Source organism: Lonchura striata, chromosome 2, assembly GCF_050655825.1.
Source record: "Lonchura striata isolate lonStrDom1 chromosome 2, ASM5065582v1, whole genome shotgun sequence".
NCBI lineage: Eukaryota > Metazoa > Chordata > Aves > Passeriformes > Estrildidae > Lonchura > Lonchura striata.
This window is the reverse complement of record NC_140704.1, coordinates 24,574,644-24,598,269: the sequence shown is the minus strand read 5'-3', so window position 1 is coordinate 24,598,269 and position 23,626 is coordinate 24,574,644. Positions and strand designations below refer to the sequence as shown.

General features: G+C 38.9%; 1 protein-coding gene across 3 annotated transcripts in view; it reads right to left on the bottom strand.

Annotated features, from left to right (window-relative positions):
- Nucleotides 1–23,410, bottom strand: part of COL1A2 (collagen type I alpha 2 chain) — a 39,134-nt gene extending 15,724 nt beyond the window's left edge. Inside the window, exons 1-30 of one of the 3 annotated variants that reach the window (XM_085566675.1) lie at nt 23,213–23,410; nt 21,031–21,041; nt 20,392–20,409; nt 19,679–19,714; nt 18,061–18,144; nt 16,715–16,771; nt 14,550–14,594; nt 14,400–14,453; nt 14,038–14,091; nt 13,612–13,665; nt 13,027–13,080; nt 12,697–12,750; nt 10,994–11,038; nt 10,751–10,804; nt 10,601–10,645; nt 8,535–8,588; nt 7,066–7,164; nt 6,936–6,980; nt 6,729–6,827; nt 6,089–6,142; nt 5,882–5,989; nt 5,007–5,060; nt 4,793–4,891; nt 3,868–3,921; nt 3,396–3,494; nt 2,586–2,639; nt 1,884–1,937; nt 1,705–1,758; nt 1,552–1,605; nt 726–770 (exon numbers count right to left, since the gene is read on the bottom strand). In XM_085566675.1, coding sequence (XP_085422801.1) covers nt 726–770; nt 1,552–1,605; nt 1,705–1,758; nt 1,884–1,937; nt 2,586–2,639; nt 3,396–3,494; nt 3,868–3,921; nt 4,793–4,891; nt 5,007–5,060; nt 5,882–5,989; nt 6,089–6,142; nt 6,729–6,827; nt 6,936–6,980; nt 7,066–7,164; nt 8,535–8,588; nt 10,601–10,645; nt 10,751–10,804; nt 10,994–11,038; nt 12,697–12,750; nt 13,027–13,080; nt 13,612–13,665; nt 14,038–14,091; nt 14,400–14,453; nt 14,550–14,594; nt 16,715–16,771; nt 18,061–18,144; nt 19,679–19,714; nt 20,392–20,409; nt 21,031–21,041; nt 23,213–23,282 — 1,761 coding nt within the window. In that variant the 5' untranslated portion in view covers nt 23,283–23,410. Of the gene's footprint in view, nt 1–725; nt 771–1,551; nt 1,606–1,704; nt 1,759–1,883; nt 1,938–2,585; nt 2,640–3,395; nt 3,495–3,867; nt 3,922–4,792; nt 4,892–5,006; nt 5,061–5,881; nt 5,990–6,088; nt 6,143–6,728; nt 6,828–6,935; nt 6,981–7,065; nt 7,165–8,534; nt 8,589–10,600; nt 10,646–10,750; nt 10,805–10,993; nt 11,039–12,696; nt 12,751–13,026; nt 13,081–13,611; nt 13,666–14,037; nt 14,092–14,399; nt 14,454–14,549; nt 14,595–16,714; nt 16,772–18,060; nt 18,145–19,678; nt 19,734–20,391; nt 20,410–20,687; nt 20,827–21,030; nt 21,042–23,212 lie in introns of those variants that run through there. The other 2 variants (XM_085566672.1, XM_085566670.1) reach the window with 2 other exon arrangements.
- Nucleotides 23,411–23,626: the final 216 nt, after the last annotated feature.

The window sequence follows — 23,626 nt, the reverse complement described above, 5'->3', positions numbered from 1 at the left end:
TCAGTTGCTTATTCTTTTCTTCTGACTTCCAGATGAAATATCTTCAGTGACAAATATTCCCATTCACTCTTATAAGTTATTTCAATCTCTTTAGAGGTGGATTTGGAAAGCAAATACTTAATTGAGCCGTTTATAAACTACTCGTTGCCCTACATAAATGGGATCTTCCTGCCATGCAGGAAGGCATCCACACAAAGCTCTCTGAGGATGTTTATTGACAGTTCAGAATGAAAGGGAACTGAGAGGCAATACCTTCTAATGACTATTCTGGTTTCTGGATTCAGTCCACTCTTAATTCAAGGACAGTACTGGGGACATAGGAGCTGCCTAGCAAGGGATAGTAGAACTGAAATGGTCAGGCTAAGAAGGTGTGTGCACAGGCACTGCAGATGAAAACCCTCATATTCATCAGGCCTCAGTGATCAGGATCAGTCCTTTATCACCCACAGTCTCAAGTTTAATACAGGATATATTTTTTTGGGTAATATTTATACTTACTCAGAAGTTTACTAGAACTGGCAACTGTGTTAACCCTAACTCAAATATCCTAACACCTACAAAGGCCAGAGAATACCATCGTTCATTCCTGTAAGTCTGCTGCAATACACTCTTCTGTAACAGAGAAGAGCTTTTTGCCTTAAAGAATATGGAAACATGCATAGTTACTATCATTATTGAACACATTATTAAGACAGTCTGTACCAGATTTCAAATTAGTTACTCACTCTTGGGCCAGCAGGACCAGGGACACCAAATTCACCATGAAGACCCTAGAAGAGAGTAGATATAGAGGTAAAGTTTATTTTACTTGCTTAAATGGTACTTTGTTTCTTACAACAAATGGAATTTCTTAAATTGCAGCAGCATATTGAATTTTCAGACAATCTATTACATACATGGAAATAAGCCCTTTTCCTCCAGCTGCACAGTATCTCAAGGTACACATTAGATAACATTTTTTTAATCTGAAGAGTTAGTTATTAAATTACAAGCTCTTTTTTAGGTATATGCAATGTAAACTCTTCTACAGGGGCACAGATGTAACTATAAATGTAAAAGGTGATTATGACACAAAGGATGCACTATTTGCAGAGTACATCCCACACCAACTGTGCAGCAGCTACAGCATGAATTTCAAATAACTACCTCAGCTGGATGCCATTTTACATTCCTTGAAATCAGCTGAGGTGCAAAAACATAAATGGAGTAGTGCAGGTTACATTGAACCTTGAAGATTTTAAAAGAATTGTGAAGTGAAATATTTTTCATGTACTGTCTCTTCTGGGGGAAGAAGCATATTTTATTGTTACTTAAGGCCCAAAAGGCAAAGGACTATCTTTGCTTTGTTTCATAGCAAAACTTTTAAAAAGGAAGCATGATGCAAGTTCCAATGCAAAAGGGACTTTTCCAAATTAAAGTTTGCATGTTACCCTGATTGCTTTGTTTTGGGAAATAGATTCAACAGGCTCTTGCTCCACCCAGTGTGCCACTGCAAACAGAGCCCTCATGCAATGCCTGCCCCATCCATGGAATGCTGTGTCTGTCACTCACCCTCTCGCCTGGTTTACCAGCCTCTCCAGCAGGACCTGAGGGACCTGGCAGACCCTGAGTGTAAAGAAACAAGAATACAAACACAGCTAAGGCAGAAGCTCTTCACGCTTTGGGAACCACAGGTAAGATTGAACAGAGCACACAGTTCCTTACCTGGAAGCCAGGAGGGCCAGCAGGACCTGTTTCACCCTTTCCACCTTGGTTGCCCTGGATGGAATGAAAAACAATTGGTTAACTTGGAAGAAGAAATACAGGGAAGTGGATTTTACAATGGGAAGTCCCATTAATAAAAAGAAATCACAAATTGGATTTGTGTGAAGGCTGTTACTTACAGTGACTCCAGGAGGACCTTGGGCACCGTTGTTTCCCTCTGGACCAGGAGCGCCCTGTATATGTTCAAGTAGAAAGCTATGCTCAAAGTTTTAATTTTATATGAGTAATATTTCTAAATGATTATGTGCCAAAAGCAAATGTCTCTGACTGTATTTTGAACTTAACCATTTACTTTCAAGAACTTCAAAGCCAGAGGTACTAAGGATGCTTAAAATTTTAAATTCTCATCATTTTTTTATTTATTGCAGCACATTCATAGTTCAGAAAACTTCTTTGGGAATTACAAAATATAGAAACTTTGCTGATAGAATTTTTCCCACACAAGTCTGTTTTTTCGGTCCCTTAAATGGAAGAATTAGTAAGTTTCAACTATGAATAAAAAGTTGCAAATTTACAGGATTAATTGGAAACCATACACTGCGTTCTAAGAATTAAGGATAGGGAGTGCTATTTTTTCCTCTTCATAGGATAATACCCCATGATTAATTACACAACTAATATCCAAGAAGGGGAGTTTTCATTTATCCATTAAGTAATAGTCCCCACTGACAAGAGGCTAAAAATAATGCATTCCCAAGGGCTTTTCTAATTTCATCATCTAGTCCTACTTGCACAAGTCAATGCTATCTTATTACAGAGGTTTGGAAAATCTACTTTTTTTTTACTCTCTGGAAGATGATAAATAAAATATATCCACATACCCGTGGGCCAGCAAGACCAACATTGCCTTTTTCACCAGGTTTGCCAGGTTCACCCTGAAGTTGAAAGAAAAAGATATAAAAGTTAACCAACACTTCATACTAGATTCAGTTTAAACTACTAAGCAGAGACTTACATTCTCACTGCAGAAGATTTACTGAAATATTTATTTAACCCAAATTAAAACACACACAAGCTCCATCTATCTTTTTGGATCACTTAGATTAGCTCTAAAATATATGTCTTTTCAAAACTCGATGCCTTTATGTTTTGAGATCAGCACTCCATGTAGTATCCTATGCAATACACTATATATTTGCATGTGTGTGTATGTACAGCAACACCCAAGTCCAGGACATGATTGTTATCTGTGGCCTGTGTGGGACATGTAAAGAACTCCACTGAAATCACTGGTAGCTTTTCTTCTAAATTGAGTGAGCTTTGGCTAGTGCTCCATAAATAACAGTACTCTGAAATTGGTTTAATGTCCAAACTTGACAGATTCTACAGATGTGAATACACAGAAATGATAAAATGGACATGCTGAAATAATAAAATAGACATATATTATTCTAATCACTTCAATGTCAAAATATCCCTAAGCTAATTAAACTGCTTTTTCATTTCTTTGATCGTATTTTAGATAACTGGAAAGTAATTTGAAACAGAACTCTCGAATGTAAGCAGATGCCACCCAATGAACAGCACAGGAGCATATAGGGAGATGTGCTGGATTAATGATATTGTTGAGACCCTACAGATTAATCTGGAAATACTTTCATAGTAATACAAAGTTATTGTCCTGTACTTACAGTGGGACCTTTTGGTCCAGGGAATCCAATGTTGCCAGGCTCACCTCTATTACCAGCTGGACCAATTGGCCCAACTCTACCATCTGCTCCGGGGAAACCCTAGAAAAAGAAATCATACTATTAAATGGCTGAGGTAATTTAATTCAGCTTTAGGAGAAATATGTACTGACAGGAAGCAAATGTAATTTAACTTTTCACCATTGCTGATACATCGCATGCTCATGTATCCCTCCCTTTTTCTCCTTTTTGTAGGAATCTGTATTTCTTCTTCCCCTCCCAGGACACAGGCCTGATCCAACACCCACAGAAAGGAATGGAAAGCTTCACTTCAATCTTCTGAGTAATACAATAGAGAATCTTGCTGGTTTTACACAGTTGTGTTAGAGATCAGTGCTGAGATGTCTGCTTTACACAATTGTACTTCTTTCTTTCCCATGCAAAGGCGGAACAAAATAAAAAGCAAAATACTTACAACAGGACCTTCCTTGCCAGCAGGGCCCGGGCTTCCAGGCTGACCTGGGAGACCCTGAGAAAGGAAAAGTTTCATGTTTTTAGAAGGAAACCTACTCACCCAATACATAACCACCATTTTTTCTACATGCATGCATGCACACATACACAGGTGCCAAGTTATCAGTGTACATTGTTTAAACATGACTGTAGGTGCTATCACATTTCCACCTGAAGCACACTTACTCTTTAATTTGATGGTGTGTGCCCCCATGCCAGTCGAAAGTCAGTATAGGGAAGTACCTGTTTTACTCAGAGAAACTAATTTAGGGTCTGCTTTGGAGGATAGTGTGTTTCAATGTTTGCAGATGCCTAATACTCATATATGCATTGCAAACCTTTACTTCACAGGGTAGGGTAGGAAGAGAAAGAACAAGGAGTATAAATGTAATGAAATGAATGTAATCTGGCTGCAGCCCATACCACTAAAAGTAAATGGCTGTTTTCAGTGAAATAATTTGTAAAATAAAAAAGAGATCATTTACATCATCCATTTCACATCATTTTAGTAGGGTCTGCTTTCCTTTGAGTTCATTGAAGAGAACACACACACCTTAATTGTGATCATAATGATTGCATTCTGTAAATAATCACAAGTGGAAACCTTTTACAGAAGTCAATGCAGTATCCAGTACAAGAGGGCAGTGCTCCATCCCATGGCCATCAAATGCTACCCTAACAAAAGTAACTAATTTCAATAAACATTTTGATGCTTCTTAATTGTTCCTAACTTTTTCCTGTTTTTTCAGTAGGGTGGTGGAAGTGCCCTAACTGTGGTTAACACATGCTGAATTTTTGCAGTTGGATTTCTGAATAATTTTGTCCATTAATTGTAAGTAATTTTCTTCCTATGCAGTTCACACTTAATCCACATAGTTTGAACTTACTCTTGGACCCATAAGACCAGGCTCACCAGGACGGCCAGCATCACCATTAGGACCCTTAGCACCAACAGGACCACTAGCACCACGGTTACCAGCAGGTCCCTACAAAAAGAAAAAAATAAAATTAGGTAGAGGTAGCAAATGCAAAAAGCAAAAAGCAATGCAGATCTGTATATAAAAGGTGGCTCGAAAATAGTGACCCAGACAAAAGTCTTACCATGACACCAGCTCTGCCATCAGCTCCAGGCAGCCCACGAGATCCAGGTACACCCTGCAAGTCAACACAAAGCAAATCAAGAAAGGGAAAGAAAGAAATCTGCTCCTGTGAGGTGTATAGTGCCTACTAGATTTCAGGCTTCCAAGCAGGTCTACTGAATTTGAAGTAAGTGCAGCTTTAAGCACACACACCTCGGTGTAAATAGGTATTGTGAAAGAAAGCTCTCTCACTTCCTGTAGATTTCTTTAAATTCTAATCTGTTGTTCTATTTTCAGTGCTCATTGTAACTAACAGATCTAGCTAGCAGCTAAGATCCCACAGCCTGGCCCACACAGTTCCACATTCCCTTAGAGTTACTGACTGAATTCTTTATTTCTGAAAAAAAAAAAAAAAAAATCTGGGGGAAGCGCTGCCATTTTTCTTATTTTTCTGTTAATTCTTTTCCTTCACGAAGTTATATGAAGTTCATGGATGGCATTCACTTCCAGTGAAAAGTTTTTTAGGCATCCTTGAAGACATTGAATTGAAAGCTTTTGTCCCCCTTTATGTGTCAACCCATTATCTGTTTTAAGCAGTTAAATCCCATCACAAACTTTTAAGAGTAATCAAAAGATAATTCACTAAATATTATACAGTGGATAAATCAAAGCAATCTCTAAATACTTCAGGGAATAAGAGAGTAAACAAGCATTAATGCAAAGCAAAAATGGGTTTGGTCCCAACTAATCAAAAGGTTCAGAACTGAAAATAATCTTTGCTTAGCAGCTTAAATGTAAATTTAATTACTCCTAATTATTTAATTTGCCTGTGGGACTCTAGATTGATTTTCACTTTCCTTTTTGCTTCTAAGTCTGGAACATGAAAAGAAAACCTACTCTCAGACCAGCAGGGCCTGGGGGACCAGCAGAGCCAGGTTCACCAGGGCTGCCTCTCTTGCCTTCCTCACCACTAGGGCCAGGAGGGCCAGCAGGTCCAGCAGCACCCTATTTTGAACAAACAGAGAAAAATCAGGTATCAGAGGCTGTGTTGCAGATATTATCAGGCTTTTGATTGAAAAAGCCTTCCCATTTTGCCATACTTACAGGCTCACCCTTCATACCGCTTTCTCCCTTGGCACCAGCGGGGCCTGGTTCACCCTAGAGTCCATAATAAAAAGAGATGACAGAATTAGGCATCATTCCAAAAATCTCTCTTCTACCTGGAGAGGTTAATCATGACTTAAAAAATACTTTTATCATCTAATGGCATGCCTCCCTCTGTCATGAAAATGGCCAATGAGCGTGACTGTATTTTTGACTTAAAAGGCACAAAACCAAACATGTTAAAAGTGCTTAGAAATGACAGTATTGAACAACAACACATTTAGGGCTTGTTCCTCTACTGAGGATACCCACTGAAGGCCTAGTTGGGAGATTGCTGCCACATCTCTCTCAGTGCTATCAACATGAAGAGAGCTTCACACTCACACAATATTCTGCATTGGAAGGGATCCACAAGGATCGCTAAATCCAACTACTCCTTGCACTCATAGGGAGTGAAAAGTGAATGTTTTCAATCTCAGCATTAAAGCAAGTAATGAGACACAGAAATTAACTACAATGTTCTAGTCCAGTACATCAAGAAAAGATGTCTGCACTATAGCAAAAATGTATCCAGAGATCTTTTACAACTGTGGACACTGTGTCTGGTTTTCAAATACATGCAATACAGGAGGTCACTTACAACAAGTCCTCTAGCACCACTAGGACCAGCAGGGCCAGGAGGACCAAGAATACCACGGGGACCAGGCAGACCAGGAGCACCAGCAACACCAGGAAGACCCTGTCCAACAGAGGGGGAAAAAGGTATTGTGAACCCATTGTCTTTTCTACTGCATCAGCAGAACTGGGTTTTTTTAGAGGAAACACGTGTGAGTGTAGTTGTACTTACAGCTGCACCTTTAGCCCCTGGGAGACCATTAGCACCGGGGTTGCCCTGTTAAGAAAGGTAACAATATTGGTTAATTCAGAATCAAAAGTGCACACATCTGGCAGTAGATAAAGCTTGGCAAGTTACTCACTGGAGGGCCGACAGGACCACTAGAACCAGGAAGTCCAATCTCTCCTCTTGGGCCAGCAGGACCACTAGGACCAACATTTCCAGCAGGTCCGATTTCACCCTGTTGGAGAGGACAGAACCCTCTATCAGTGTACACAGCCTTATGGCAGGAGTGAAGCAATCCTGTATCAGCCAGGCATGAAGATAACCATATTTGTGTATTCCTACTGCAGAGGCCAGGAAACCAAGCAGCTGAGAGCTTTTAATTGATTTTAAAGGCACTCAACTTGAGATGTTTATTTAGGCTCCATCTAAAGGAATGGCTAAGACAGGAAAATCAGATGCTTACTCAGAAGGTTGACCAAAAAAATCAGATTTAGAATTCCAGTCTCACTTGCATCCATATGCCTCCAGAATTGGCCTGAGGTAACATGAGACATAATTGGCCATTATCTCACACTTTCGTATGCCATTTGCATAGATGCAAAATTATGCCTGATCAGAGTGCATACAATATGTTCTCAATGGAATAAATGACAAAAAAAAGGTTCTTGCTTTTATTTTCAGAAGGTTGTATTCTCTAAGTTTACTACAAGAACCTAAATATAATGACAAGATCTCTTCAGCAGTTCAGCCAGAGTTCATCCTGGATATGTAGACAGTCTTCTCTTGAAACTATATGCTATAACCACGCTTACAACTGCATTAGAGAAGACTTAATGGTTTTCAAGTCTTGCCTTTTGAAAACAATAACCAGAATGGGATCTCAATTTTTTTCTCATCTTCCCTGCAGTCAAAATTAAAGTGTCTAGAAAAAAACACTTTTTTTTTTTTCTTCTAAAAGAGGATTAAGTTTTGTCTGATACACAGAATGACATGGATTTTGTGGCAAATGGTCAGCATAATTTGTAAATGAAATATATGCAATACCCTTTCCTCAAAAGCTCTGTCCTTCTCTGGTCACTCAAAATATTGAGGCTTTTACCCAGTTAAAAAATGTTAGGATTTGAGCAATAAAGTGAATAATTTAAATTATAGTCCACAAGAGCAAAATGGTACTGCCCTAAACCTGAAAAATTTTAATACAATTTCTGTATTGCAATTTCAGGGACTCAGATGTAGCCCAATACTCAAATGCAGCTTCTTTGTCCTCTACTATTTCTGTAAAGTGATTTAACTGCTGCATTGCTTATTTATTATGATTCATGTCACCCTTGGAAAGTGTATATAAGTTCACCAATTAGGAAGAAGTGAAGGGTTCTGTCTTCCAGAACCTGCCCAGCTTCAATCTTCAGCTATGAAGTAAGTGCTGACTTTTAAATTAGCATTCATATCTGATGTTCTCCAAATGCAGATCAGAATGAGGATGAATCCCTAGAGTAACTAATAAGAAAGCACTCTTAGTTCATAGAGGATGGGATTTTTCTGCTGCCTAGAAACTCTGCTTAGTACATTTCATCTTCACAATCAAATGGAAGCAGATGTTCATACCTTAGCACCAGGAGCACCTGGGAAGCCTGGAGGACCAGCAGCACCAATAGGGCCCTGGGAAGTGAAAGGGAAACAGTTGTGTAAAGGTATTCAGTGACAACAGAAACATGTTGCTTGTTGAAGTAACCGGATTTAAAAAATGCACATTTACTTATTCCACACATTACCCCTTCAGCACACTAGTTGCCTTTTGCAGGTCCAAACTGACAGATTTGTCTCACTACAAACAGTTAAGAGCAGGTGAATGCTTAAACAACATTTGCAGTGCAAATTAAACAAGAAGTGGTAAAACCTTGCCTTGAGGCCAAACACCTGAGAAAGAACAGAGGATGAGCAGAGGCAGGCATCTGCAAGGCAAGATTACTGTTTCTGCTATGTTTATCTACTGCTGTGAGATTTATAATTACATTGGGACAAAGTTCCAATGTACGAGACATTACAAGAGAAGATACACTGATTAATAGCCTAAATTTTTAAATGCATACAAATAAAAAGTGCTAGTTTTTCTTCAATTATTGAATAAAAAATCCAACTCATATTGGGAATTGATGTATATTTTTTTCAAGCTAGTATCTTTCAATTAAAAATATTTATAATAAAACTGCCTCACAAATTCAAGGTAATAGAACATGTCAGTTGGTATGACAAAGAGGAATTGGCTTCAAACATTTTATAACCTACTCTGTTATAAAGGGGGTACCTGGAATTGTCACTAGTTTTGCATAAGCAAGAAAAAAAAACCTGACCAAATTCCCTTTAGGATATGTTTGAAAGCATAAACTTCCAGAATCTTCATTGCAATGACTTATTTACATTTTAAATTTCAAGTGGAAAGAAGGATAAAACATTATTTCTGTTTTATTTTTAAAAAATGAGTGTTAGTAACTGCTTTGCAGAATATTTAAGGTATCATAACCTTAAGTATATGACAAATAACTTCAGCCTGGGACATAAGGCAACACTGCGCCCATTGTGAATAACAACCTATGCAATTGACAGCTTCAGAACATTTTTCCTATAGCAACTCAACTGCCTTAATTCAAAATGTTTTCAGCTAAAATGTTTTGGTTTTACTACATCAGATCTTAGCTGTAAGAACTTTATTCGCCTGTAATTTAACTGCCCAATCACATATTTTTAAAATATTCCACATGGGAGAATGTAAAAGAAATTTATAGCCATGATCTCATTCTACTCAGTTAAAGCACAAGAGGTGTTCAAAGTGACAAGAGATATTAAAATCAACTCTGGCAAAACAGAACCAAGTACAGCTTCATCATAAGACTGAGTTTTTGAAGGTAGGGAGAAAAAAACCATTAACGGTTATTACTATTGTTCTAGTATATTCCAGATTTGTTTTACACTTTCAATACTATATCCTTGTACTCATATTTTTGTGGCTGAGATAAATGAGGTTTACTGAAGTCAGGGGTAAATTATGGCAACACTAACTCTTTTTAAACAGTCAAATCTGCATTGGTTTAGCTTTTATTAGAATAGTTTGTACCAGTCAGAGCAGGAGAGTTGGATCTTGCTGACCTTTCACACTAGTTCACAACACAGGTATCAGCAGTGGATGAAAAAGGTAAGTGCCTGCAGGTGCAAAGCTATGTACTGTACATATATAATTGATAGGATGTACATAATTATAGCCATCTGTAACACATGCATGATATGTATCTGTTAAAAAGCAGAAAGTCTCTTTAGCTTTTGGATAAGAATTCTTATGTTAGACTGTTGGAAATGAGAATTCTGTGCTCTGATTATTTCCCAGTGAGATGTACTGGAAAACCTCATGAAATCACCAGTGCAAACAAGAGAATATTTGGTTCCTTTGATATGGATGTGTTTAATATAAATCCTCAGGCTCTCATGATACTGTCTGCAAAGGGTTTATGTTTATGTTTCACTAATTCTCTTTGTGATGTTCTGATAAGCAACAGAGAACTATGTTAAAAACATCAACACAATCAACTTCCTAAGACCCCAATAAATCCTCTAAAAATAGGAAAAGAAGCACAAAGCCTAATGGAACCAAGCTGCCAAAAAGCAAGACTGAAACTTACAGCAGGTCCAGTGGGGCCAGCACTGCCATCACTTCCACGAGCACCCTGTGAAGAAGAACATGATAAACAGTTTGAAAAGAGAACTGAGTATCACGGGAAGCCACAGAAAGTGGCTGGTACATGATGACAGACAGATGGGAAGCCACTTACAGCTGGTCCAGGGGCACCTACTCTTCCTCTCTCACCAGGGAGACCACGAGCACCCTTGAAAGGAAAAATTAAACTCATTTATATATTTTCATTGAACATAGACATTTAGACATTTTTTCCTCTGTTAAGTCACATTAGAGTATCTGGGTATCTGGAGTGTCAATATTGACAAATATTGAAGAAAATTCTGGCTGAACTAAATCTATCAGATTATATTTTCTCACAGTAGCAGTGAATACTTACAGGTTGTCCTGGGGTACCATTTTCACCAGGGGCACCAGGCTCTCCCTATGAAAAAGAAAGTTTAGAGATTTGAGTTATTTAAAGGATGCTTTGGACAGGTAGTCTAACACTATCAGAGAGATTTTCAGCTACTGGATCCCACTGTCTGCGTCTTCTGTAGCATTTTATAAGACAGCACTGTCCATGTTTCTGCATCACATTATACAATAATAGCACATCAAGTCCTGAGGGTGCAGAGACTGCAATCATCTCTGCATATACTGGAACACAGCCAGATGGAATCCTTTTAGAAGGGGAGGCCAAAGAAAATTGTGTAATTTGCTCAGCTTTCTTTACCCCCTTTCTTTATGCTGACATTCACTCTGTAGTACACATTTAAGAGATTGGATCTGGATAGTGAACTACAAACACAGATCAATCAGCAGCTGTTTTTTAGCTAGAGCAGAAGCAGAATGATGCTTTCTTTTGCCTTAGTATAAGTTGACAAAATCCTCTCAAATGGCTTAAAATAAAGATCTGCCTCAGGTATTTTTAACTTAAGACCAATAATACTGAGTATTTGAGTAATAGCCATTAATACTCTCCCTTCAGTACTGTATTCTCAACAGCCTTCTCAACAAGTCTAGGCTGGTCTGCAGTGACAAGCTTTGTCTTAGAGCACTTGTATCCTGAATGCCCCTAGTCTTAAATGCTGCAAAGGGAGCAAGTTTTTGCATTCATTGCTGCTTTCAGCACAGTTATATGATGAACAGCCTTGATTTGTTATGCTAGTATTTTCTAGCACTCTTACTATTAATTGTTCTATCCTTTACTTGTGTGCTTTATCTACTTTAAATATTCAATGACTGGACAGACTTTGCCATCTAAACTTCTTCTGAAGGTTAACAAGTTGCAGTGAATATAGTTATGTTACAACTAAAAACCCTATAACCAAGTAGTGCTATGCTCTTAGAAACAAGCAAGAGGGAGAATTAGAATTTGAATTTTTCATTGTTATATTAGAAGTCTGTGAACACAAATCTCCTGTGAATCAGTCAGGATTTCCTATAAGAAAATGATGCAACAGCAAATTTTTCAAGAACACTAATATTAGGCACTGAGGTGGAATAGGAGAAGGAAAAAATAAAAGACAAAGAGTTTATCATAGATATTTCTAGACTATATTTCAGAATATATTATTAAGGGTTTTCTTTAAGGCTATTGTTCAAATGTGCTTGCTCTAATATGAAGATGATAAAAAGAAATAAGACGGTGAGGATCAAATAGCCTTAACTCAGTGAAGCCTTACACTGATCATGTGTCTCACACAATAGAGTTTTGTAGAAAAATGAGATGTTTTCATTTTAGCAAGCTTTAAAAACACCCACCCAAATGTAGAATACAATCCAGAGAAGTGCAGAGATAGCAAAATCAGTCTAAAGTGCTGCTGAATAGTCAATCATTAAGAGCCCAGTTCTGCAGCCTTTATTCACTGAAAGCACTAACTTCTTTACAGCTTGATTGAAGGCTCAAGTCTAAGGCCTCAGGAATGTTTTCTCATGACAAGGTGCATGTATTTGTTCTATATGGATCCACTGACTTCTAGATTACTGCAGCTGGGCAATGTTTAATGGCAACAAGGAAGACTGATTGGATGAGACTTCACATGTCTTTTGCAATGAAGAGCTACAAATGCATCCTACATTTTTATATTTTTTCTTTACCTTGGTGCCAGGAGTACCAGGTTGTCCTTTTTGACCATCCAGACCATTGTGTCCCTATATTGAGTAGAAAAATAAATAGTGATACATATTTTCTCTCAAATGGCTTTATGCAAATTTTTAGTCTTATAACATAAAACCTTCCTTTCACACAAAATTATTTCCTAATATAATCTTCTGATTTTCCAGAAATAATTAGTCTTTTATATCAAGCAATATTAAAAACTTTGAAGAGGTTCATGCACTCTTCACTTTCAGAGGATTTCCAGAGGTTTTCAGTATGCTGCAGGGATGCTGTCTTAAATACTCAGGGAAAGGTATATATGTACTCACCCTAATTCCCTTAAAGCCAGGCAGACCAGGAGTTCCAGGGAAACCACGAGCACCCTAAAAATACAGAGTGCATGAATGACTGTCTCTCATATTACACAGTGCAGTTAAATGGAAAAATGATGACTAAGTCTTTCAATAAAATTAACAAGTAGACTTGGGTCATTATCACTCAAGGAAGGAATAGAATCCAGATCCTCACCTCTCAGGACCAGACTTGTTTCAAGACTAACAGTAATCAACCTGATTTTTCCCATTCTAAATCTCAAAAATTTCATGCATTACCACGTGACAGCAGAGCTGTTTTTAACTTTCCATGCCAAGGTGCCTGGTTACCTGCTCCTGTGTAACTCCTCACACTTCTGTTACTGTTATGCCACTTCTGTTACTCATTACCAGCTTTAGTGGGAATGGGGTAGGGAAACAAAATAAAAACATAACTATATGATATCCTGCAGGTAAGGGTGAAATTGTATTAATCCATATAAGTAATATTACTAGACTGCTAATGTGGTGAAATTCAGAAAGGTTGTTAAGTTTCATTGATTAGTGAACTGGTTTTATTGTATCCAGTGGATCACTACACACCTGAGGGCCAGCAACACCTCTCTCACCAGGTCTTCCAGGTTTGCCAGGGTGACCCTAAAAATGCAATAAAGATGCACTAAGAAGGAAAGCTCTTGTAAAACAGCAACACAAACCACTAAGAAGAAAGAAAGTACATTGGTAAGGCTTCTCTTTTTCCATAAATACAGGGAGATTCTTAACTTAAATTTTCTTCTCCCTGTACTCAGGAAGTTAAATAATATATTTTGAATGGTTTGGAAGTTATCCAATTTTCTGTACATTTCCAGCATACTGCATCTCTTGTACCACAAAATAATTATTTCAGTGGTTTACTTATTTAATGATGAATAAAATGTGGCCAATAGAATGCATAACTTAACAATAATCTGTCTGTTAGCATTGAATCACCATCCCAAAAGAGAAGAAAAACACTTAATAACCACTTACATCTTCACCAGCCTTTCCTGGAGGACCAGGGGGACCACGAGGACCCTGGGGACCCTGTCAAAAATTGAGAATTACTTGAAGCATCAGCCTTTACATTCACCTTCCCACTGTTTTCTGACTTGAGTTGGGGCATAGTTGGAGCCTAATTGATTTTGCACTTCCTGATTCCAAGTGGAGAGAGCCTGAATCTGAGTTCAGCTCTGTTTCTGTAACAGGATCATGCATCCAAACGTGTATCAAGATCAAGTATCCAAACATTCAGAGAAGTGCATATGGATAGGAGAAATGGGCCTAAGCATTACAAACCTACTTTGGTGTGCTATTCCTAATGCAAGCAGTGTCTGTATGTGATCTGTACTTACTGTTTGACCAGGTTCACCAGGCTCACCAGGTAGACCTTGGAAACCAGGAGGACCCTAGAAAATTAGGCAGATATTATTGGTTTCCAAACAAGATAATTTGTAAATTTACAGGTATGTCAATGTCAGTAGGAGAGAGAAGACTGTACTCACAGGGGGTCCAGATGCTCCAGGTGGGCCTCTGGGTCCCATTAAACCCTAGGGAAGAAAAATCACAAGATCTTTTTAAGAACATCACTTATATAAACTTATCTATAACACCAATTCCCAGCATTCCTAAAACATGGTTAGCATCACAGTTTCCATTGTGCAATGCTCAAATGAAATTAGAGGAAGTTAAGAGGTTTGCACGAATTTGCACAGGCAGGCCAAATGCAAACATCTAATGGCAACAACCAGCACAGAATCCAGTGGCATGATTAGAAATGTACCACTATGGCTGTGAACGTCATGATTCATCTTCTTAATCTATTCTGGCTTGTTAGAAAGTGATCTGGTTCATTCTCTTTTGAATTCTTCCCTTTGCTCTTCCTGTGCAGAAACGTTTAAAGAGGAGGGTCATAATGCATCATAAAAGGCTCTTATACACATTGCATATACATCTATTTCCAATAATTCTCTACTTCTATTTAAATATTTCATTGTTTTCTGGTGTTTATTAAATTCTCTTCATATCACTTGCAAAATAAGTCACTAGTATGTTTTCCTTGACATTATTTATGATTTACATGCATTTTGAAAACACAGGGTGAGAAAAATCACTTCTAAAAAGGAAATTTCCATAGATTGATGAGCTCCTAACAGTTACCTTAAGATTTACTAAACAAGAAAACAATTGTGAACTGAAATTTTAACTTGGACTTCTATAGTCCAAACAAATTATTTCGGAGATGTTTCAACAGAAATAATTATGTTTTAATAATTATGTTTTGAATTTGTTTTAAAGCTTTCATGGAAAGTTTTAGATTTTCTCATTACAACATTAAAATAATATGTCAACTTTTCCGTGGTTTATGTAGCTTTTCCATAAGATTGAAAACTTTTTATTAAGAGGAATAAATTGATATTAATTACAGGCATTTACTCATGGAAGTTAAAGCAATGTTGTGGATATGAAAATATGCAGTAATTCTAGGAAAAATAATTTCTAGATAGTCTGAATCATATGTGCTGCATAAACACTTCTCAAATTTCTTGAGAATTTCTTATCAAATTATATTCTATAACTACTTTTCTTTTCCTGAATTTTACATATTATTTATGAAATAAATATGTGAAACTTAAAACTTCCTCAAAATAGGTAGATTCTATTGCTTTTTCTGTCAAATGAACCTAACTGACTCAAAAATTGGAATATAGAAATGGTGATCTCAGATAAATCCTCATCTATGTTTTCTGATTAGTCATCAGACACTGAGGGCAGAACTTGATTAAAGGTACTCCTATTTTCTATATTTCATAACTAAATGGATACCAAAGTATTTTCCAAAGTCCATTTAATGTTAGAGTGTTTTTGGAAGTGGAAGCAAGCACTTGACCCAGAATAATTCTGGTCATCCTTCATCTTGCTGCTCACCCATCAGATGCACTGTCTGTGACCTCAGTGTATGTGGTAAATTTAACCCATATTCTGCTACATATGTAGGCTGAAAATATTTGCTAACATAAGGAAGTTCATATGGAGTAGCAATAGACCCCTTAAATTTCATTTGTACACAGTATACAGTGAGCTATATAGAGTTCTCAGAACAGCCTTACAGTATCAAGTACTAACATTCAGATGTTGAGAACCAAACGCAGGGGCCAATTTCCTAAAAACCAGTGCAGTCTAAGGGTATCAAAAGGAGTTGTACAGCCATGGAGGAAAAATCATCACCAGTTGGAGCTAGGATGATGAATTACTTTTTAGGCCTGTGTCTGCTTTAGAGAGCAGCTTTACAGTTAATCTCATTCCTAAAACACAATATTTGGTCTCAATATGGGTAAAGTAATACTATCTCAAAGTACATGTGTTATCTAACATCAGTTAATGAGATTCATTGACACATAGAAGTGTGGTCAATAAACAGAGTTAAAGCACAACACCCAGCAGTGCTATATTCAAGATAAATATACAGATCTAACCCTATATTTCAAACCCTCAGACTATATAAAACACTTATCATTATCCTATCTAAAAGGATCAGTTTCCAGTCTGAGCCAATATATGATCAAACCCAAAATTTTAGCACTATGTTTTTCATTAATGCAGCTTAATTAAGGGAAAATCCTGAACACGTTATTCAAGTGAGTTATCAAGTGCTATGTCATATACCTACCATAGGTCCTGGGCCAAAATCTGCTGCTTTAGATGGATCATATTGAGCAGCAAAGTTCTGTAGAGAATAAAAAGGTTTAAATCAAAATACTAAAAACCTTACTTTAAAAACTATTAATAATCAACATTCTGTATCTAAATATCATCTGATTTGTTATACTTGCTATGAGGTTTGTTAAAGCAGCATACATATAACCCAGTAAATATAGCCCTATTAGAAATACATTTCTATTGGCTTGTTTCCAAAAAGACTTGATTTTACTGGGAAGGCCCTTTCAAACCTAAATATCTCTGCAGAAGTGACAAGAGAGGCATTCAATAGTGTGAACTGAAAATTAGGAATATAAATTCAGCGCTCATTTAAAATTAAAAACTTTCTTGAAACTCTTAAATTATTCTGCCTAATTTCCGATGAGGGAAGTTAAGCAAAGCAGTGAAAAAATATGCATAAGTAAAATTAATGTACCAGTCCTGAGTAGCTATTGCATGAGGTGGGCCCTTCAGTTTCAATAACATCTGAGGAGCGTGCAGCCTTAGAAACACTGCAATGCATTTTTGGTATTTTATCAAAAATAGAAAAAGTTTCTCCACAGCACAATCAAACGCCCTTTTCTTGATTGTTTCATTAACATATTAAAATAAAAAACAATGAAAGCAGTTTGATATTTGCAACTAGCAAAATGAAGTATTGAAGTAAAAAAAGAGTATTCTTCCATGCAAAAGGACTTACTAAAGTTATTTATACAACACGTGTCTATGTCTTCATGATCCCTATGTAGCTAGTGTTAAACGAAGAGTTAAATTCTGCATTCTTCAGAGAACACATGATGGACACCGGTGCACAAAGTGTGTATGCACAGCCCATTTATAGTTCTGCAGCATGAATACAGATAAAAACAAAAATTTCTAAAGGACAATACTCTAAAATTCTATCGCATTTTTAATTGATTTTTAGCTTAAGGAGTCATCTTCTTTGCTGATTCTAATACATTTGCTGTCTCTTGAATCCAGCCACAAAGGTTTCTTTCCCCCATCTACTTAACAGCACTGGTTTCATTTAGTTGATGCCTAACTCATACACATTATTGCTGTGTAAGTTTAATGCTAAATATCAGGATTGATTTGCTCTTCTTCTTAAGTCCCTGTTGAATACAGAATCCAAATTTTCCATGGAATATATACACCCCAAGGAGGGTTTCATTGAAACTGGGCCATCAATTTCTTATGACTCGCAAGAGAATGTTTCTTCTACTCTTCAACAACAGTTCTTTCCAGCAGATATAAATTTCATCTTGGTTACAAAGCACAGCTCATGAATTCTGGTAATAGAAAGTTTGGATGCCTTACTCCGCCAAGACCTGGAGGACCAGGGGGCCCTGGAGGACCTGGTAGACCATCTTCACCATCTCTGCCTGGTGGACCTGGTGGACCCTAGAGTTAAAAAGAGAATTATACAGTAAAAATTAGAAGTGGCTGAAGAAGTACCTGATGTGGTAACTTCACTAATAACCAGGCACCCACTGCACACCCTACAGCAGGGCTATACATTTCAATAAACAGTTTCAATAAATGCTTAACTTGAGAAAAGAAAGATAGTCTGATTTTATGTTCCCTCGTTATGGGAAACTTCATCTTAAGCAACAAACTTTGGACCTACGAACCCCAAGTGACTCATGCAGACCCGCACAGCCTGCAAATGCTGCTATTGAGAGCCTAAAGTTTGACCAGCTGAGGATTAGAAAAGGTCAGTCCTACTGATATGAGTTAACATGGATCCAGAGTAAGTCCAATGACAGTTTTTTAATCAGTATAGACAATTTACTGTTATAATTGCAAATGCAATTAAAATTTAGCAGTGCTCTTCTACAGATTTTTGATACCATCCATCTGCTACCACTGTCAGAACTTCTTTTACAACAGGTTGAAATTACCCGTGTTCAGTTCAGTAACATTCGTCCTTACATTCTTTTGTCCTCAGTACATAAAGCTGGTGAAGTTTTGGCATCATGGCAATAAATGTGAGGTATTTAATTTGTTGAATTTTTTGGACCCAGTTCAGTACTTAATGAAATCCATAATAAATGGATTTCTACAGGAGAAGAATTAGGCTTGTTGACTTCAGAACAAAGAAAGCATCTCATTTCATTAATTTAATTAGCGGCAGCCTAAAGCAAATATCCAGCTCACCACACTGATATAGTCTTCCTAATAGTTTCCATTACATTTGTCAGCACACTATGATCTCAGAAATCTTAAAGAGCTCCCTCATCAGTACTATAGCATTTTCACTTTCAGATGATACAAAAAATACACGTAACTACACACAACCCGGGTAAGTTCAGAATACCACTTTACAAAAAGCAGCAATGATGCAGAAGCAAAGCAGAAAAGCAGGTATGAGCAATATGAATGAATATTACAATTAAATTATCCAACTGTCTTTATTTATAGTTACTTATACGGTAGAGCCTTCAGCAGTATAACATGCTCTTTGACTAGCAGAAGGTAGATAACAAATGCCCAGCTGTCAAGAAAAGAGCTTTTCCAAAACATCGTTGGAAACACAGATAATGAATTATCTTCAAAACTGGCTTACTCTATTCAGGTTTTATGTAGAGAGCTTACCTATACACCATATTATTCAAAGATTACATGCCAACTTTTCCCTCTGCATTTCTATTTGTTATTTCCTCTGTGAACAGCTGGAAAAACATTTTTCAAATCATTACTTGAAGAGCTAGGCTGCCTTATGATCTCAACTGTATCTGCTCAGGCACAATGACCATAATTAGGCTGAATTTGGCACATATGTAACTTGGTTTATTTTTTTAATTAAATTGCACATGCAAGCTTCTACAGATACAATCGTTTGATCTCACAGAATGCTTAAACTTAGTTTTTTCTTACTGGTCTTCCAACAACTACTGTTCAAAGATCACAAGTAAATGTCAATCTAATTCCTTACCCTTTCTCCCTGCGGCCCTTTGTCTCCTCTAGGGCCCTGCCGGAAGAAAATAACACTCAATGAGTTACTGTGGAAATTTTTCAGGACAATACAGAGAAACAGATACATTAAGAAAAATTAGTGTACATTAAAAAGGAAAAGAGAGCTGCACATTCAGGTCCAACAGCTATTTTCTGCAGACAGTGTATTTTTGTCCACAATAATATACTGGAAATAGATTAGCCACTGCCACTGTTGTGTGAATTAGAAGTGTCACTCCACAGATCACAGAAGTACTTGCAAAATTGAGGTTTGTTTCTACTGAATAACCAGTTCTAGTTTAACAGTAGTGATTTTTAGAAAGAATATAGAATCAATTCAGCCTTTTAGACCTGTATGGATATTGCTGTACTATTCAATCCACGTAATTCTTTACAAAGGAACTCTGTTTAAATAAGAATGATACTTCGATGCCATTTAGGTCTTGGCAGGCTTAGTTCTGCTCACAGGTGAAGCACCTTTGATTCAATACTTGAATTTACCCTGGTGTTAAAATTTTGCATTTATAATTTCCTCCTTTTTTCACTACTGCTATTTTCTGCTATTTTCAGAGAACACTGAAAATAAGCAGGGTGGCCAATTTTCCTTTCATCCAATATTCAACAAAATATTAATCTGCTGAAGACTACCTGATATCATAATTTTTTCCACACAAGAAAAATAAAAATGCTTACCTTGCGCCCTGCAGGTGCCTGGAAAAAAATAAGGAAGAGAATTAAAAAAAATAACTTACTATTTCTGCCAGTATTTTAAATTAAAATAATGCATAACTTAGACTCATTTTCTCACATAACTATAATTTTTCTCAGCCCAACATATTTAACTATACCCTGTGATTTAAAATTACTTTGAAGGCTAGGTGGTTATATACAGCAAAGATGCATGTAACTGTATTAAAAAGTTGTGTTGAAGACTGACAATCCTATAGCTATTGCAGCCTAAAATATTAGAACTAAAAAAAAAGTCACACCTGAGCTCTTTCATAATCCTACTGTGCAATGAAATTTAGACTGTAAAAAAACAGCTTTAAAGTAGAGTAATGTCCCATCCAGACTGCCAGGTATAATGTCCAAACAGCACTGCTCCGTTACTTTCTCCTCATGGTCTCTACACCTATGAAGGCAGTCTCTTAAAAAGGCCGTCCCACTTGTGAAATTGGGGTGGGTACCTTTCCAGGCAGTGCCTTCAGGATTTAATCACCACTTTTCCATGACCATCTTGGGAATGAATGCTAGAAAATAATCCTGCCACAAGAAGAGAAGACTAGCCTGTTAACTGGAGTGTTACATATTAGATAAAAAAATTATACTGACCTGACTCACATCTGTAAAGAGAAGGGAATGAAGAAAAAAGATAATTAGAGCAGGGAGACAAATATTTTACAAATTTTAAATTTTAAACTTGCTTTCAATTCAAAATTAAATTTTCTGCTTTTAATTTGAAAAGCAATTTTGTCAATTCCTTTACTGCAATAAACATTTTCCTAATATAATTTCTTCCTGTTAAGATCTTACACTGGAAAGACTCAACAGTGAAAATGCCATGTATTTCAAATTCAAAATGGACTTGCTAATTAAATCAAAACAAGTAACATGGCTGATACAGTAAAAAGGCAGATAACAACTATAAACCTGCTCTAAACATGTTTCAGTGTACCTCCATTGAAAACTCACCACACCTATGTATTTCCACATATGTGTTCATGCAAGAGATTAATAAACCCAGGCAGACTGACACATGTGAAGATACTAAATTGTAGGAGCAATCTGAAATTTTCATATAAATGGTCTAATCCCACTTTTTATCAGGAAAGGTTCTAGCCAAACACACCTATTTCTACATTCTCCTGTAAAACTGTGTAACAGGGAACAGTTTGAAGTATTAAACAAACACCAGATTGCAAATAACTATCTCTGTATGTTTATGCACTGCTAAGTGTGAGTATGCACTTTTTTCGTTAGTTGAAGAAAAAATTTCTGAGTTTCTTAATTTCAAGGAATTAAAAATCTATTTTGACTTAAACTCACCATAGTAAAAGAGTTGCACATCACACTTGTGCACATCACACACTGCTAACTAACAGGTTGTTGGATGTTTTTCCACAACGTGTCACTTTGGCACTGCCTGACCACATTAAATTCGGATGATTTGTGCAGCGCAGAAAAAGGTAACAGCGCTGAAATGCTGAAAGCACTGGAATTCCGCGGCAGTACACACAGACAGCCTGTGCTAGTCCAACACAAAACTAAAGCCACTACTGCCCGCAGGTGACGGTGACAACGGAGCCTACCCAAACTCCCGAGAAACTCGCGGGGTGATCGCTTCGGGGACCCCCACACGACCCGCTCCGTTTCCTTTGCTAAGGCGCGGCTGCCTCCGTCACCGGGGCTGGGGGAAATGTCCCCAGAATGCCCGTCCAGAACGGCCCCGCCGCTGCCCCCGCCCCAGCGAGGGCCTCCCGAGGGGCATCATCCCGGGGGGCGTCATCCCGAGTGGGGGGGGACATTATCCCGGGGGCATCTTCCTGGGGAGCATCATCCCTGGGGAGCATCATCCCTGGGGAGCATCATCCCTGGGGAGCTCCCAGCGCCAGGAGCGGGCAGCGCACGGCTGTTGCCTCCCTCCTCCGCCTGGCACACCGCCAAACCCTGGCTCAAGGCCACGGTGGCTGGGGGCTCGGGGGGCCCTTCACAGGGCGCTGCCCTAGAGGAAGGCTCCGCTTCGCCCCCAGCCGAGTGGCGGGGCGCGTTTCCCTCCCATCTCAGCGTGCGGGATATGTATGTGTGTCTGTGTGTGTGTGTGCGTGCGCGCTTCGCTTAGAGGGGGCACTACATCCTCATCCAGGGAGAGGCGGAGAGCTGCACTGCGCCCCCGGGGAGCCTTTTCGCACTGGAGCGGGGCGCTGCTCCCTCCCCGCCGCCCTCCTCGGGCCCCTCACGGCGCTCACCCCCGGAGCCCCCGGCAGCTCCGCCCGCCGCGCGGCCCCGAGCGGCCCGCAGGGGGCGCCCCGCGCGCGGAGCCCGCGGAGGGCGCGCGGCGCCGCGGCCCCGCCGCCCGCGGCGGAAAGCGCCCTCACAAACGCTGCGGTCCTCCGCTCGCCGCCAGCACTCTCCTCCCAGCCCGCATCTGCGTCTCCTCGCAGCATCTGCGCTGGAGGTGAGGCTTTGTGTCCTCCTCTAGGTACGAGTCTGGGGAGGAGGTGGTCCCTTTTATTTTTTTTTTTTTCCTTTTTTTTTTTTCTTTTTTTTTTTTTCTTTTCCCGTAGAGGGGGATCTCCTTGATAATTTGCCATATTTTTTTCTGAGGGAAAGAAACAATCTAGAGTCTGATCTGGGATGGAGGTGGCAGTTTAGGAGCTGGTCTCTATGGTTTGGGAAGCAGCAGCTCCCCGCAGACTGCCGTGCGTGGGGCGGGCGTCGGGACAAAGCACGGAGCGCAGAGCCGGACAGCCACCCCTGCCACCACCCCTGCCACAAACAAGCGGAAAGCACTTACGTTGGCCTGTTGCTAGGTATGAAGTTACTGCGAGCAGCAACCAAATCCGTGTATCCACAAAGCTGAGCATGTCTAGTTGCAAGACATGCAGACTCCTTGTGGTGCCGAGTCGGTTGGTTAGCTATCGCCTGTGGGACGCAGGCATACAGTCTCGAGGAGTAACTCCAACCTCAGCAGAAACTTGCTGCCAGGGACGCTAAATTAACCCAGCCCCGGTCCGCCGTACTTATACCGCAGGAGGGTCCCGGCGCCGCCCAGGCCATCACGTGCCCCGCGTCTCCAGCCCTCCACAGCAGCCTTGGCAGCGGCGGCGGCGGGGGGGCGGCGACGCTAAATTGGTTCCATGCTTTGAGGACGTGGACACTGAGGCTTTCGGAAGGAAAATCTGACTCGTCGTCTCATTTTTTTTTCCCC